Genomic DNA, 13,885 nt, shown 5'->3' with positions numbered 1-13,885 from the left:
ACACTCATATGGGCTCCCTGTACGAGTCCCATATGATACCAATATAATGAGCTCGATTGCACAATACGGCTAAGTTATACCACGTCGCCCTGACATGGAAGAGGATCTTTGTGCTAAACAGTAACTCTCGAAAGTACTACGCATAATGGGTATATGATTAACAGTCGCCAATGTCCGCATTGAGGGAAGGAAAGCACAACTCAACGGGGTTTCAATCCCCCATGACCGTCAGCGGGGTATCTGGAGACGGCTTTGCTGGCTGCCAGACCCAGCGTCCTACGGACGCAACGCTCCACCACTAAAGAAAGAAAGGAAGGAAGGAAAGCACACCGGTCTAAATCGACAACAACCCACACCATCATACACCTTGCATCTCTATTCCTCCTGGCACAGCAATATTGCTGGATACCGACGGCACCGAGTGCGAGTCTGAATTCGCAAGCTGCTTCAACTTCTGCGCGAAGCGACGCCTCCAGAGCTGGACGTTGTTGTTTGCCCGCTGGTACAATGCGCCTATTTCCTTTCGCAGTGAGAACCCGCCGCCCTCCCAGATGGTATGCAGACACAGGACCAGCAGGATAGCTGCGAGGGCCCATGACGTCGTCGCCACGGCGATGGTGGGGATGTCCAGGACGCGGAAGTTCTCGAAGGCGAATGCAAGCATGAAAGAGACGACGCTGTTTCGTGTTGATCAGCATATGTCGAGCAAAGACGGTGACCATATATACTGACGCCCACATAAGCAACGCGTACGGCAGGCTGTGCACGAGTGCCAGCACTTCCAACCCAAGCTGTGGATGCTTTCTACTTGTCAGGTATGTCACCTGCCAGCACGGTCAATATTCATCAGTCCCAGAACGCTTCAACGTCACTCACAACGTCGGTCGCCGTTTCCTTGGGCTTAACGCGATGCTGGCGGATGACCAGCATGCCTATGACAATCGCGGCAATGCTAGCGATCGTGGATACATAGCTTGCCAGTTGTGCCGATGACCGCGGCCCAGGGCCAGTATCAACGTCGTTGATCGTCAGAAACGATATATTGGCGTTCAGTAGCACGGTTGCCTGCATGACATGTCAAGTCCATGTCTTGAGTCCGCACACTGGGCTAGGCACGCACCGTAAGTACCGCCTCTTCCCAGTCCTTCTGGAGTCTGGCGATACACTTGGTCCAGAATAGTTCGTTTATGGACTCGTCCGTCCACGCGTGTTCCAGAGTCTCCAGGTGCACATTGGGCGCGTTGAACAGGACTAAAGAGAGGAAGGAAAATAGTTTTGACGGCCCTCCATTCGCATTGTCATCGAAAATGCTCTTGAACCGGTCCAATTTTGCTACGTTTTGTCCGAAGGAGAAGTGGTATCTATTGTGGACTGGAATACTTTAGCATCCGAGCGTCTCACGGCAGACGCTTATAGTCTCCGCACCGAAGAGATACATGAGGCGTCCTTAAGTCATTGTCAATCAATATTTGCCGTCTGCAGCGACTCTGATCTTACCTATGACACAAACCACATGATCATTACTACCGAGTTCTACACCATATGTGAGTTGCCAGATGGCCCTGAATGTCCCATTCACTGACCTTGCAATGTTTTGACCATTTCGGTCAAATTGAGCATGTCATCGGGCTTCATCGAGACAGTCGACGACGCTGATGTGACCTGGTCTAGACGACAAGGAGGTCAACAAAGCTCTGACTTTGAACAGTATAAGATATGTGTTGTTGACTCACCTACGTTAGCATGCACGAGGGTACTCAGAGCCTCTTTCCTGAGGTCTTCGCTAATGGTATGTCCGGCCGGGAAAGATTCGATGTGTTTCCTGTCAGCTGCATGATCAGCCTGAGTACATGGAGGCTGAGCCAACTAGGTCAACTTGAGGATCAGGAGCGGGGACACAGATGGCACGCACAACAGTATGGCTTCGTTCTGTACCAGTAGTACGACTCGATCAGATGTTCTAGATGGTGTCTGAGAGCAATTCGATGAACGAAGTCATAGCAATTGGACCCACTGATATGAGAATCCGATTGGATGTATCTAACACGATCTACATCCTTTTCTTCCAGAATATCGATTGGGTGTAGCCAGAAAAGGATTCTCTCTGCGGGATTGATGAAGTAGTATGTCCAATAGTGTATGCACTGTTCACCCGTGACGAGATCGGTTCGGACTGGCGCATGGTCTGGAATGACCTCCAGGTCGAGGACGAGTTCGGCATCTGATGGCAAGGCGAAACCATTCTTCTGTATTTCTTCACAGAGCCGATGAGCGAAGTCTTCGATCTCCTTTAAGATAAGTGGATCATAGATCCATGCTTCCGTATACATCCTCTGCACAGAACAGTGGGTCAGGGGCACGCTTTCGCAAGGAAAAAACGCACCCGAGCTCGACTGAAGAAGTATCGAGTGCCTTCTGGGTGAGTGTGTACTTCCCACCCGACTGGAAGACCTGGCCTGTAGACGCCATACATTCTATAGGGGTTACATTGCATCTTTCGGGAAACGTTGACGTACATCTCATAGGACATCTTCATCGGTTTCACTTCAAATGCATGCTCCATTTCTTTCCTGGATATGATGTCAGCACTGGAAATAAGAGTACTTTGTATACACCTACGAATACTTAGGCCTATCATATCTGGCTGTTTGGACGACAGGATACATCTTCTGACACCGTCTCGGACGCATCGATTCGCCAGCAGGTAGGGCTACATTATGCTGGTCAACGGACGAGGCATTGCTCTGTAGCGTCAGAGACGCAGTTGAGTGGGAGGGAGATGCCGCCGGAGTCTGCCTCGGTGAGCGGCTCTTCTCTCTAGCTCTCGAAGGCTGCCGACGAGAATCGGAGGGTGTAATATGGCGAGAAAGCCGGTCGTGCCTGGTGCGCATCGACACACGGGACGACGGACGAGACATGGTAATGGATAGATGATCGCCGTCAGCGCTGGTTCGTTGACACGACACGACGCTTTCTTGCGACGCAGTTTCCACCGTGAACGAATAAGGCCCGCTTCCCCTGTCGCTCCCCAACGACTCCGCGTCCGGGTCCCAGTGGGGCGTCCGGGGCAATCTGGATATGGCGTTATGGGAAGGTGGATGGCTCGAGGACAGAGCGTGCTCGTTCCGTAGCGAGGGGTACGTAGCAGGCTCACTGCTAGCATGTACCACCATTGACGGGCTATTGGTGGACATGCATCCACCGTCGCTTGCTAGAGCGCCCTGTTCGCTAGAGCCATCGCCCCTCTTCCTACGAGACTGCAGTACTTCTGCATTATCCCTGGCATAGCTTCGCCATATGAATCGGAGAAAGGCAAGAGGCCGTGCCAGATGTCGAAGAGGCCTGCAGGAGAGGATATACCGCCATACAGCATATAGCCGGCGAAGCAGTGAGTGAGTCGTCGCAGGCATCTAGATCAGTGGGCGTAAGAGTCAAGGAGGTCGTGCACAGCCGCAGGGGGCAGCAATGGCGGTCTACGATGCCGATATAGGGAGTAACCCTATTCCAAGCTCACGAGGCTCGGAACGTTCCATAGAACTCATTATCTGTGGTCTACAGACGCCGGAGACGCAGGACGCTCACGCATATGAATGTAGTCTTCACCACGCTCGATATGCGGGGTCGGTCTTCGACGTTGTTCTAGGGCCACAGTCGCGCAGCAAGGACACACATCATGGAAGAGGTTCAAGGTGTGACATGCGCGTAATGCCTGAATGTAGAAACATTTCATTAGACTGTATAAGCGCTAGGACCACACACGCGCGAAGTGGACCGCGGACCGCAAGGCCACAGCGCTCGAACCGCGGTGTGCAGTATTGGCATAAGTACTTACCATGGTCGCAGGCCTGCTCATCTGGGACGGGCTGTCCTTTCATGTCCGGAGCTTTTACTTTGCGTTACCAGTTGCATGAGGCCACATAGAAAGCAGATCATCGCTGTGCAGTCTGTGTCCGAGTCATGTTGAGGGACCTGAAAACAGAATTCCGTTAGTCTGGCAGGTAGACGCGATTGGGTGTGCTGCGAAAGCGGACCTACAATATGAGGATGCGCATCATCACCATTCGCAAGTGCAAGGTACTATCTTACGAATGAGATTCCATACCCTGTGCCAAGCAAGGCATGGCTACCTGGAGGCGCGCCATGCTTATACAGGGACGAGCGTACGGCAGGGAGGGCAACGCGCGCAACGTCATAAACGGGGTCATCAAGGCCTTAGCTGCTTGCGCAACTTAGCGTCTAGTCATCAGTCATCAATGGTGTGCCGATACAGTCTCATTCATAGGATGTGGATGATGACACGCACCGTACTGTACAGACAGCCAACTTGTGCCCGAGCTCTCCGCAACACCATGATGCGAAAATGGCTTGTATAGAGCGATTACTTGACAATTGCCTCATTAAACATGGTATACGCTAGCTATCCTACAGTCCTGATCAATGATGAGAACACCGCGGAAATACGACGTATGTTCAGTATGTAATAAATGCAGACACGCACCGAGGACATGATTACATCGAACCTCCGTTTGCTATGCGCTGCAGAATGACCAAAGCCTCCTCTTTTGATAGGGTGTTCAGCGCGGCAACGGCGTTTGTACATGTTGCCGAGGCAGCAGTTGCTTCCGCGCCACCCATCGTCGCGTGGACAACAAGTCTTGCGATGACTTCACCCTGCGAGACAAGTCAGCATTCCGAAGGATTGCGACGGGACGCCGTATTTCGCGATGACATCTGGTGGCGCACTTACACTTTCGACGAGACAGGCGACCACAATGAGCCTAAGAAGACGTTATGAATACGTGATCCAGCCATGTACTGCACAGGGACATACCAAATGATGATCCACGTTATACGCTCCATGGCATTGTTGTTCAAGTGGTCATGTATCGCGCCTAGCTGAACGGCAAAGGCAAGACCAGTCAGTCCTGGCGAAACTTCTTTAGGCAAGGAGCACAAACCAAATCCTCTGCTACCGCTAGCTTCTCGTTCAACACCTTGACACGTCCATCGATCTCCATGTACTCCCTCACGGCGTCATACAATGCCTTCAGGCTCGCTTCGCTCCAGAACAGCTCCGGCACGTCCAGTACGTTGCTTACGAGATTCACATCGCGGCGCAGCGTGAATAACCGGCCTGTCAGGCGGAGCGCCTCTTTCCGCGGGAGCGCGAGCACGCCAGTCGATGCGAGCTGTTGGGGGATGGATACGGTACGCGGCGAAGACAAAATGCGTGTTGCATGCGTTTCATAGTGCGCTAGGAGAGTGGACTGTGCAAGCGCGTGGGCGACGGAGAGCTTGAGGAGGTGCGAGTGAGACTTGAAGGCTATATTGATTCGTCATAAGGTCCAGACGGCTTCGTGCAAGGGAACTTACTAAAGAAGTCATTGTATATCCTTGGATACGCGATATTTGGATCATGCTGACGAGTCGATAAGCCCCCTCAGTTTACACAAGACAGGATGACGCATAAACCCACCGCATAGTGACATTCCTCAACCTCCCAATCGTTCTCTACGAGCTTCTTCCGCATGATGGCTGCACCCTCCACGTCTTCCAATATACCCCGTTCTTGCTGCTCCGACAAGCCGAAGAACACCACAACGCCGTATGCGAAGAATATGACCTCGGCGTAATCCTCGTCGTTCATCCCATGTTCAGCCTGATCATCGTTCCTGTTGTCTCTCTTCCGCCTCTGCTTTCTCGGCGGGACTGGGTTCGTTTCTGCGGGTGGCTCTCCAGGAGGGAGTAAAGATGTAGGAGATACCACGCTGCCACCTATAACAGGAGGCGAGGACGACATCCAGCCATCGTGGTGCGAAGGTACGCCATCGGCCTCTGGCGCAGAGTCGAAATACGTGCCTTGATAACCCTCTTCTTCGGCCTCCGATAACCACGAAGAAGGATCGTCCGAGCCCGAAGAGATGGGTGCAGCCGAAGAGCGAATATTTGAGTGCCGGCCGTACCCAGGAAGCAGTGGTAGGTGGTATATCTGGGACGCTGTAGCAGGAGCGCAAGTAGCAATTACACGACATCACTCACCACGTACATCGCCTCGTCGAAAACTCTCGGTTGCACGTTGTGTTCGCGCTTCAGAAAACTCGCGAGCAGCTTCATCTTGAATTCGTCCGCAACACAATACGCAGTGATGCGCTTAAACCCAGCCTTCTCCCGCTGCGCCTTGGTCATGCGTTCACCAGCACTCTTGTAGTCTCGGACCCCTCGATCGGTCTCGTATCCATGTAAGTCGTCTTCCTCTTCTTCCGGTGGAGGCAGTGGCTTTGTCTGTGGCTCAGAGGGAAGTACGACAAGTTTCTGGGTCGTCTTGGAGGATCTCTGGGCTTTCGGCAGGCCAGATACTGGGTTGAGGTTCCCGGTAAGCGCAAGACCTGACACAGATGCTCGACGTCCAATGCTTTTCGGCACACCCCCAGACATTGAGCGCGCCGGAGCGGGACGTCGGGTTATAGGTCTGGTGGCCGCCGTCGCTCGAGGGTCAGGCTTCGACATCGGGCTACCAGTGAGTGGGTAGGAAGTATGATACGTTCTTGGTGAAACCAGCGCTGGGCATGCAGATACGGCGTCAGACAATACTGAGATATGTCAAACAGGTCATGAACCAGAAGCAACGAGGTGAATATCGTGTCGACAATGGCGACAGCGACGACAGCAAGCAGGACGACGACAAGTGCAAGTCTGAGGATAGACTGGGTGACGCCTAGTGACGCGCACCTGCCAATTGCAGAAGTGGTCACACGTCCACGCGTTTTCAACCACGTGACGTGGCCACACGCGAAGTCCGCGACCCTCCGCGACGCGTTTCGGCGCTTCCAAGCAGTTCCAACGTCTTGTTTCTTGCCGCCACTCTTGCATTCAGGTTCTTCGTGGTTTCGTAGTAACCTCAACAATCCCGTATAAGTGGGCGCCTTCTGACATTGAACCAACAAACTACTGCCGTTGTCGCTCAGGCAGCATATATGCGCTGAAGAACACCACAGGCGCGATTTCTGCTAGGTGCGTTAGGTCGTTCATACTGGGAGTGAAACGGCTGACCCCTGGTTATCGCAAGTTATCTGACGTGTCCTTCAAGGCAACAGCGTTAAGCTGTATCTGAGCGCGTCTGTCAGAGCGTAGAGCACATCAGTTGGCCCGCATACTGGTTGAATGGCGGGGGCGTTCAGCGCACATTTACTTGAGGCTCACGGAACAGCTCAGCGATCATTAAAGGGTCCCTTCGGACAACCCCTTCCTATAAATTCCAACATCTCTGTAAACGGTCCGATGTCGTTTGCTCCGCAAATGCACGGTCTCCCCGGGCAATCCTCGTTCTTCCAAGACTCTACATTGGTCGACCTCAGCGACGAGACCGCCAAGCGAATCGCTACGCTTCAAGCCAAACTCAACAAGAAACTCGGTCCGGAATACGTATCACAGAGACCTGGACCAAGCGGGGGTCCGAAACTCACGTATGCTGAGGGTACGCTCGTCGATGCCCGTCTAATGGCAGATTGACTGTAGCTCTGTTTCAGGGTGGAAGATCATCAATCTTGCTAACGAAGTGTAAGAACCCGCTCGATTTTAACGCACGGATGCTCATCTGACGCGTCTGATAGCTTCGGATTCAATGGGTGGAGCTCAAATATAGTTAGCTTAACGACCGACTTCATCGATCTCAACGATCAATCCCAGAGGTATTCGGTAGGAGTCACCGCCGTTGTCAGAGTAACGTTGCGCGATGGCGTCTTCCACGAGGACGTTGGGTACGGGTTGCTCGAGAATTCGAAGAGCAAGGGTGCAGCCCTCGACAAGGCAAGTGTTCACACATCCACTTTCAACTGTGTTGGTTACAAATATTGGTTCGTGTAGTGCAAGAAGGAAGCGGTGACGGATGCCATCAAGCGATCTCTGCGCAACTTCGGTAACCTCCTCGGCAACTGTCTCTACGATAAATCATACACGCAGGAAGTCGTGAAGATGAAAGTCCCGCCAGTGCGTTCGGTCTCTGTCTTACAATGTAACTCTCTGACAAACGGAAACCTGGTCCGTTCATCGCAGCCAAAGTTTAACAAGGATGATCTCCACCGTCGGCCCGAGTTTGAAGATTCGAAAGGCACTGCGGGGCCCAGTTCGACCACCTACATGACTGCGCCGAGCAAGCCAGCCACATCCATCAATAGCCCAGCTTCCCCCGTTGTGAAGAGCGAAACAACATCTCGTATGGAAGCCATTCTCAACGCATGTAACACGGCCGCCCAGCAAGGACAAACTGTGGCTCCCGCTGTGCCTTCACATATGCGCTCTGGATCTGGCCAAACGGACCCTGTCGCGACGTCTACGCCCAACATCAAAGCGAGGTCGTCCGCTGGTCCGAATGCTGGTGGTCCGAATGCATCATCAAGCGCCGCCGCACCTCGAACAGGGCCGACTGTACTCAGCAATCCACCTCAACGCCCGCCAAACGAACCCGTCAGGGGGAACTCGCCCGCGCAGCCTCAAGATCGCCAGTCGAATCAAAGTTATCCGGCGCCGCAGCCACAAGGCGAACGTCGGGTTTCGTTCGCGCCGCAACCCGCCGCGAGTACCTCTGGCTCCGTCATTCCCTCTGCCGTTACTGCTCCCCCGCAAGCTGTCGTGAGCAACGATGTGGACATTCCTGATGACACGTCGGAGTTTCATTTCAACTCGGACGATGACGCTTTCCTGGCGGAGGTTGATCTGGGCGAGGATGGCATAGGTGGACCGCTCGACTTCGATGAAGGGGCTGGTGGCGTCGAAGCGGACGATGACACGAGGAACGAAGCCCACGATCCACGACAACCAGGACGACCTCCACTGCAGGAAAGGCCACTCCCGCCACAACCCCAAGGGCATCCTCAACGCTCTGCGGATCCTCGAGCGGCGAACCCTGCGCAACCGCCGCATGCTATGTCTAGATCTGGCCCCACAAGCTCCAGACACGAGATAGCAAACCAGAACAATTCTACTGTCCATCAGACCTCAAAGGACGCCTCGTCCACATTTATCGCACAGTCACCGCCTACTATGGGCGGGTTTCACTTTTCAACCACAACCTCGGTATGCCTACCCGTCCATCTTTCCTAATACGTGATCGTTCGACTGACGTACCGCAGACGTCAAATTCCCATAACCAACAACGTCCAGGGCACGCCGCCCGACCCAACTACACCTCGTCCACCGGTGGGAGTGAAATCGGTATGAAGCGCAGCGCCGATGTCATGCAGTGCGTTCTCCAGGTATCACGGCGACTATCCGGATGTTAGGCTTATTGTGATTATTCAGGGGAAATGCCAGTGCTGGCGCGGCGTCGCGAAGACCGATGCAGGGGATGGGCCTTGCACCGCCTCCTGGTACAGGTGGCCGACCGGGTCCGCAAGGCGCCGGCGCGCAGGGGCATAGGAGACAACCTTTCTCAGCGTTGGACGTTGGCGAAGGCGGGGACTTCAAACGGATGAAACGTTAGACGGTGGGCTCGTTTTGTGGTTCTGTACAATTCAGGATGCCATGCGCACAGCGCATGTTCTCGGACATGAGGTACGAAGAGAATGCATGGCATGTATATTACGACAATGTTTTCTTGCATGCAACGGGATCTTTGACAAGAGTCCGCGGTTTGATCCACGGCTGGAAGTTCTATTCTGCATTACTTGATGTTTGTTTTCTCTGGCCTCCATCTCGACCGCCACTTGGTCCGTCACGCAACTTATCCTTTCGAACCGCAAGATATGCATACCAGGGGGGGTGATCAGGTACGTGTGGGCGACCAATTGCAAGATCCCGGCCGCGCGACCGGATCAGCGGTACAGTCCCTGCCTTCATGGTGGCAGCAGTGCGTTGAGAGTACGTCACGGTTCCCGTGAACCTAGATCTGTATGGCAAATCCAGCGGCGAGTCGAGCCTTCAGACTGTAAACCTGATATGCCAGCAACCTAATATGCTTGCGATCACCATGCAGACATCCCACACGTTCCGAGAACAATTTGAATGCGTATCCAATTTGCGTCTTCAAGCAGTGGCATAAACGTGGAGTACTGACTGAGGATGACCGCCTACTATATCTGTCACAGTTGTTGCATTGCTTTCGGTACTCCAAGCAACGGGAATGGAATCCGACTCTGCGGATGACGTGAAATACGCTTCTGTGTCGGAGCCTCACCGCAGCTGAAAATTGGTTCCCCGGGGCCAACATGGTATGAGCGCTTGAGCGCTTAGTAGCGGCATCCCCAAGGCATCCCTCAGGCTGCTACTTGCAAATACGCTATACGTGACTTGCCATCGTGGAACACTATGCCCACATGGATCACGGCATTCAGTCGACCACCACCAAACCCTAATAGAGGCTATATACTATGCACTCATATCTCATCCATCTTCGAATCGCCGCCCGGCGTGCCAGCACTGGTCGAACTTGCGTAACAGCGCTGCGACCATAGGTATAGCCTCTCAGCCTCGCGTGCATGATAGATAAAGTCGCTGAATAGTTCACATTCCCCATGCTCACACTGTCGAAGGTGCCGCTCTCTACACTCTACATAAGCGTCTTTTGGAGCTCACATTTTGTCTCTCAATCGCGACTCTATAGATCTAGGGCAACATGATAACTCTTGTGCGGCAACTGTTCGCGTTGCTGCGTCTCCTCTTCTTCCGAGGATATTGTCGACTGTCCCCCAAGGCACTGCTTGTACGGTTCCTGAACGCAGTCGAACGTTGTTGGAAAGACAAGGAGAAGCTGAAACAAATCTTTCTCGGACAAGAGTCGCCATGTCGTCGAGAACTTCGAGTCCAACCTGGACTGAAGTTGGCGACACGCACGGGGACTTCCGATGTCTCTCCTACGTTTATCTACGCAAGCAAGGAGCCCGCATGCTACCCTACGATAGGCTCGGAACAAATTATCGCAGCAGTTGTTGAGGTCCAGCGACAAAGACGCCCAAATCGAGTTACGCCCATCGAGCACCATCCTGCGCCAACAAGCAATAGCCTGTTCCACAAGGACGCGATCGAGATACAGATCACATCCCAAGCTGTGCCTCCGAGGCCTTATGAATGCGCACCTAGCGACCGTGATGCGTCTTCTTTAGGCACCTACAACGGTGGCGGTCTGACTCCTGTTCAAAAACCGCTTTGTCCACCGACCCGTGCCTCTATAAGAACCACAACTTCGCACTTTCCCAGCGTCATCCCTGCAAGTTATTTACCCTCGCTCCCGATGGCGCCACTTGAACAACTGTCACAGACCACCTCGTCGACAGCCTCCATCATGTCTGTAGACTCGGCGAAGGACGCTAGTAGCGTCTCCGATACACTCTTCTCTGATCATGCCACAGTCTTTGCTCTCGTCGACACTTCCGAGTCTTTGATACGGCCGAGGCGGAGGCAGAGAATGTTCCCTGCCCTAAAGACACATCGATACGACAGAGGAACCAAACTGTGAGTAGCGGGCAGCACCTTTGTTCTTCTATGTGGCGGATGTGGCGCTGATAGAAGTTGTCGTTCACAGAGAAGAAAGCAGCTTTGAGTACACGGTACGCCCCGTGCAGACGAAGTATTCACTGTATGTATATGCCTCATCGCTGCGATAGCGCAAACTGATATCACCGTCAGGGAGGGAGTCCCCGATGGTTGGGAAGCCGTCACGCATCCCGAAGGGTGCCTGTACTTCTACAACCGAGCTCGGGTGCGTATGACTACAATGCTAATCTCCATCCGTCTAACCTTATATTCCAAAGAAAATCTACACCGAAGCTTGGCTCTGCGATCCCGAGACATTGGACGAGATCGAGGACTTCGCCGCCCTTCTCGAGGAGGTGGCGCGTGACGACAAGAAAGACATTCCACCGGACTCGGAGCTTGTCCTCGAGCTCGAGGTGAACCCGACAAAGGAGACCAAGCACTATTGGGCGTATTACTACGTCGATCATGCCGAACGAGTCCTCTTCTGGCTCCACGAGTACGTCGTCTCTCAAGAGCTAGAGGCGTTGAGAGGAATGCAGTCCGCGTCACAAATCAGTAAGCTCTCGTCACACTGTATCGAACGAACATCAGTCTGACATGCGCTGCTATACAGAGTACGGGATCGAGACGTACTACTGGTGAGGCATCTTGTGAATGGTGCGTAGCGAGGTTGCTGTGTTTGATTTGTTTCTCACCCCTCTATTTCTAGCAATGCCACTGAGACTCAAAAAACCATTCCAGGGGTCACTGGGAGTTCTTCCCGATCGGCCAGACCGTCACTGAAGAGCTCCGGAACGAGGTTCTTCGTAATCTCATTCACGACGGCGTTGGTGAGCAGCAATTCATGATATACGCTGTAATGAGTAAAACTGATATGACTTGAACGTAGACCAGTTGACGTCAGCATCGTCCACCGCTGGGCTGACCCCAGACGTTACAGAGAAACTGATCTCAATGATCAAGACGTCAAGAGGTCAGTGTATGAGCGCCATGTGTCAGCCCTCTCTCATTGAACTCATGTTTCAGATCTTGGAAGTAACCAGCACACTGCTCGCACCCTAGGTAGGTTGCGATCCATTTACACACCAACAACGTGATATATGTATTGACAAATTGGATAGGACGCTTGATGAGCCTCTTCGGTATGAGAATCGACATCTTTGCCGATGAGAGGGTCTGACGGTTCACCACACCCAGCTCACAGCAAATACCACAACTACTACGGCCAGCAAGCTGCGCGGCTCGATTGTAACACGAGTCTCTTCAACAACGAGCGCAACCGATCGCTCTGGATAATTTCGTTTGCCGCACTCTTGTTCAAGTATCCCCTAGTGCATCTGCACGCTATAGAGAAAGTATGGATCGATGGTGTTATTCACGAAATTACCTGGACTCGATTCGTCACCGACCTTCGGAAGGAATGGCGAGAAGCCATCATTGCCGTGCGTGCTTATGAATCAAACCATTGTATACGTGCTAAATCAACAGACAGTCTGCTGTACTACTCCTCGCGAATTTGTCGTTCCTGCGGATCGCGGTCGATACTGAAGCTTCTCAACATAGGACACCTGCGCAGACTACGAGTTTGGTGTCCATGATAGCTTGCGTCTCGTCTGTCGTCCTGGGCATGCAGCTAATCCGCCAGTACCGCGTGAAGCCCAGGAAGACAGCTTTGGATGCTGTACGTGGCAACCTCGTGGCCCGAAACGTGCGGTTGATAACTCTGACTTGTAGGTCACATACCTGCAAAGCCAGGAGCATCCTCGCCTCGGTATGGAAACCCTCGCCATCGTGTATAGTCTTCCGTATGCCTTGTGCATGTGGGCGTAAGTGCCCAATAGCTCCCTCCTTTCACCTAGAGACGCTGACATCGGCTTCAGAATCGTGACGTTCATGACAGCGTTGGCACTTGAGTGCTTCTATGTGCAGGATGAGGCTACCATCATCACGACTGCGGTTGCATGGTGTCTGGTAGCGATCTGTGCCACGCTGTGTTCCCTCTCATTCTGGCAAGGTGGCGACTCAAACAGTCTTTTCCTGCGTGACTGGGCACACCGGCTATGGAACAAGGCGCACAACGCATCGAGGAGCCTTGGCGGTTCGTCGCAGCGAGAGGACACTGCATTGACGCCGAACTCCTCGAGCGGCTCGACCACTGAGCTGTTCGAAGTGTAGCTTGTTCGTTTGAGAGGGGTGCTCTGACAGGTCGAAACGATATGCGGGACGTGGACTTTTCTTGGACTGGTTCAGTGAGTCACATTTCTGTTGTTGTATCCTTCTTCCAGAACGTCGTAAATAGAGTAATAGGCAGGCTTCCCTAATCACAAATGCAGGTTATGTAAGAAGTTTTCCCTCGTGCGACATGCATATAAAACTTGTCGCAAGTAGCGCGCGAGTGCAATTGCTGGTAAGCACC

The 13,885-nt window shown here is 53.1% G+C and overlaps 5 protein-coding genes across 5 annotated transcripts; 2 read left to right on the top strand and 3 right to left on the bottom strand.

Moving 5' to 3' along the window:
- Nucleotides 1-36: 36 nt before the first annotated feature.
- C8Q71DRAFT_79644 (uncharacterized protein) lies at nucleotides 37-2,516 on the bottom strand. The gene is made up of 9 exons (XM_047925679.1): nucleotides 2,015-2,516; nucleotides 1,936-1,960; nucleotides 1,734-1,822; nucleotides 1,584-1,667; nucleotides 1,426-1,446; nucleotides 1,121-1,371; nucleotides 877-1,065; nucleotides 739-824; nucleotides 37-677 (listed from the first exon to the last, which is right to left on the bottom strand). Exons 1-9 carry the CDS (start codon nucleotides 2,328-2,330, stop codon nucleotides 359-361), a joined length of 1,380 nt encoding a protein of 459 aa, XP_047778643.1. The 5' UTR covers nucleotides 2,331-2,516; the 3' UTR covers nucleotides 37-358.
- On the bottom strand, nucleotides 2,219-3,887 carry C8Q71DRAFT_79605 (uncharacterized protein). The gene is made up of 3 exons (XM_047925650.1): nucleotides 3,833-3,887; nucleotides 2,620-3,709; nucleotides 2,219-2,570 (listed from the first exon to the last, which is right to left on the bottom strand). The coding sequence occupies exons 2-3, from the start codon at nucleotides 3,408-3,410 to the stop codon at nucleotides 2,351-2,353; spliced, it is 1,011 nt and encodes a 336-aa protein (XP_047778642.1). The 5' UTR covers nucleotides 3,411-3,709; nucleotides 3,833-3,887; the 3' UTR covers nucleotides 2,219-2,350.
- Nucleotides 3,888-4,509: 622 nt separating this feature from the next.
- On the bottom strand, nucleotides 4,510-6,507 carry C8Q71DRAFT_708708 (uncharacterized protein; the record flags this gene model as incomplete). The annotated part of the gene is made up of 7 exons (XM_047920636.1): nucleotides 4,510-4,671; nucleotides 4,748-4,778; nucleotides 4,832-4,896; nucleotides 4,959-5,323; nucleotides 5,374-5,419; nucleotides 5,477-5,989; nucleotides 6,040-6,507. The coding sequence occupies 7 exons, from the start codon at nucleotides 6,505-6,507 to the stop codon at nucleotides 4,510-4,512; spliced, it is 1,650 nt and encodes a 549-aa protein (XP_047778641.1).
- Nucleotides 6,508-6,842: 335 nt separating this feature from the next.
- On the top strand, nucleotides 6,843-9,615 carry C8Q71DRAFT_836052 (uncharacterized protein). The gene is made up of 8 exons (XM_047926437.1): nucleotides 6,843-7,011; nucleotides 7,067-7,474; nucleotides 7,527-7,557; nucleotides 7,611-7,806; nucleotides 7,864-7,986; nucleotides 8,053-9,072; nucleotides 9,129-9,238; nucleotides 9,298-9,615. Exons 2-8 carry the CDS (start codon nucleotides 7,162-7,164, stop codon nucleotides 9,476-9,478), a joined length of 1,974 nt encoding a protein of 657 aa, XP_047778640.1. The 5' UTR covers nucleotides 6,843-7,011; nucleotides 7,067-7,161; the 3' UTR covers nucleotides 9,479-9,615.
- A 633-nt stretch (nucleotides 9,616-10,248) lies between these two features.
- C8Q71DRAFT_762036 (uncharacterized protein) lies at nucleotides 10,249-13,814 on the top strand. The gene is made up of 14 exons (XM_047923905.1): nucleotides 10,249-10,448; nucleotides 10,598-11,445; nucleotides 11,516-11,569; nucleotides 11,620-11,692; nucleotides 11,745-12,024; nucleotides 12,083-12,107; nucleotides 12,211-12,299; nucleotides 12,359-12,442; nucleotides 12,496-12,531; nucleotides 12,591-12,611; nucleotides 12,667-12,911; nucleotides 12,962-13,150; nucleotides 13,204-13,295; nucleotides 13,350-13,814. The coding sequence occupies exons 2-14, from the start codon at nucleotides 10,610-10,612 to the stop codon at nucleotides 13,642-13,644; spliced, it is 2,319 nt and encodes a 772-aa protein (XP_047778639.1). The 5' UTR covers nucleotides 10,249-10,448; nucleotides 10,598-10,609; the 3' UTR covers nucleotides 13,645-13,814.
- The last annotated feature ends 71 nt before the right edge of the window (nucleotides 13,815-13,885 follow it).

This window comes from Rhodofomes roseus (genome assembly GCF_022264815.1).
Source record: "Rhodofomes roseus strain CIRM-BRFM 1785 chromosome Unknown C8Q71scaffold_11, whole genome shotgun sequence".
Taxonomy (NCBI): domain Eukaryota; kingdom Fungi; phylum Basidiomycota; class Agaricomycetes; order Polyporales; family Fomitopsidaceae; genus Rhodofomes; species Rhodofomes roseus.
Note: the sequence above shows the minus strand (reverse complement) of the source record. Positions and strands in the feature narration are given on the sequence as shown.

Excerpts from the sequence above, each read along its gene's own strand:
- C8Q71DRAFT_79644 (XM_047925679.1), bottom strand. The coding sequence starts at position 2,330 with ATGTATACGGAAGCATGGATCTATGATCCACTTATCTTAAAGGAGATC. Across the intron at positions 1,823-1,935 it reads CTGATCGAGTCGTACTACTG|GAAACACATCGAATCTTTCC; the intron begins GTACAGAACGAA and ends TGCAGCTGACAG. Across the intron at positions 1,447-1,583 it reads AATGGTCAAAACATTGCAAG|GACGCCTCATGTATCTCTTC; the intron begins GTCAGTGAATGG and ends CAATGACTTAAG.
- C8Q71DRAFT_762036 (XM_047923905.1), top strand. The coding sequence starts at position 10,610 with ATGATAACTCTTGTGCGGCAACTGTTCGCGTTGCTGCGTCTCCTCTTC. Across the intron at positions 11,693-11,744 it reads ACTTCTACAACCGAGCTCGG|AAAATCTACACCGAAGCTTG; the intron begins GTGCGTATGACT and ends TATATTCCAAAG. Across the intron at positions 12,025-12,082 it reads GCAGTCCGCGTCACAAATCA|AGTACGGGATCGAGACGTAC; the intron begins GTAAGCTCTCGT and ends GCTGCTATACAG.
- C8Q71DRAFT_836052 (XM_047926437.1), top strand. The coding sequence starts at position 7,162 with ATGGCGGGGGCGTTCAGCGCACATTTACTTGAGGCTCACGGAACAGCT. Across the intron at positions 7,475-7,526 it reads GAAACTCACGTATGCTGAGG|GGTGGAAGATCATCAATCTT; the intron begins GTACGCTCGTCG and ends GCTCTGTTTCAG. Across the intron at positions 7,807-7,863 it reads AGGGTGCAGCCCTCGACAAG|TGCAAGAAGGAAGCGGTGAC; the intron begins GCAAGTGTTCAC and ends TGGTTCGTGTAG.
- C8Q71DRAFT_79605 (XM_047925650.1), bottom strand. The coding sequence starts at position 3,410 with ATGCCTGCGACGACTCACTCACTGCTTCGCCGGCTATATGCTGTATGG. Across the intron at positions 2,571-2,619 it reads TATGATAGGCCTAAGTATTC|GAAAGAAATGGAGCATGCAT; the intron begins GTAGGTGTATAC and ends CATCATATCCAG.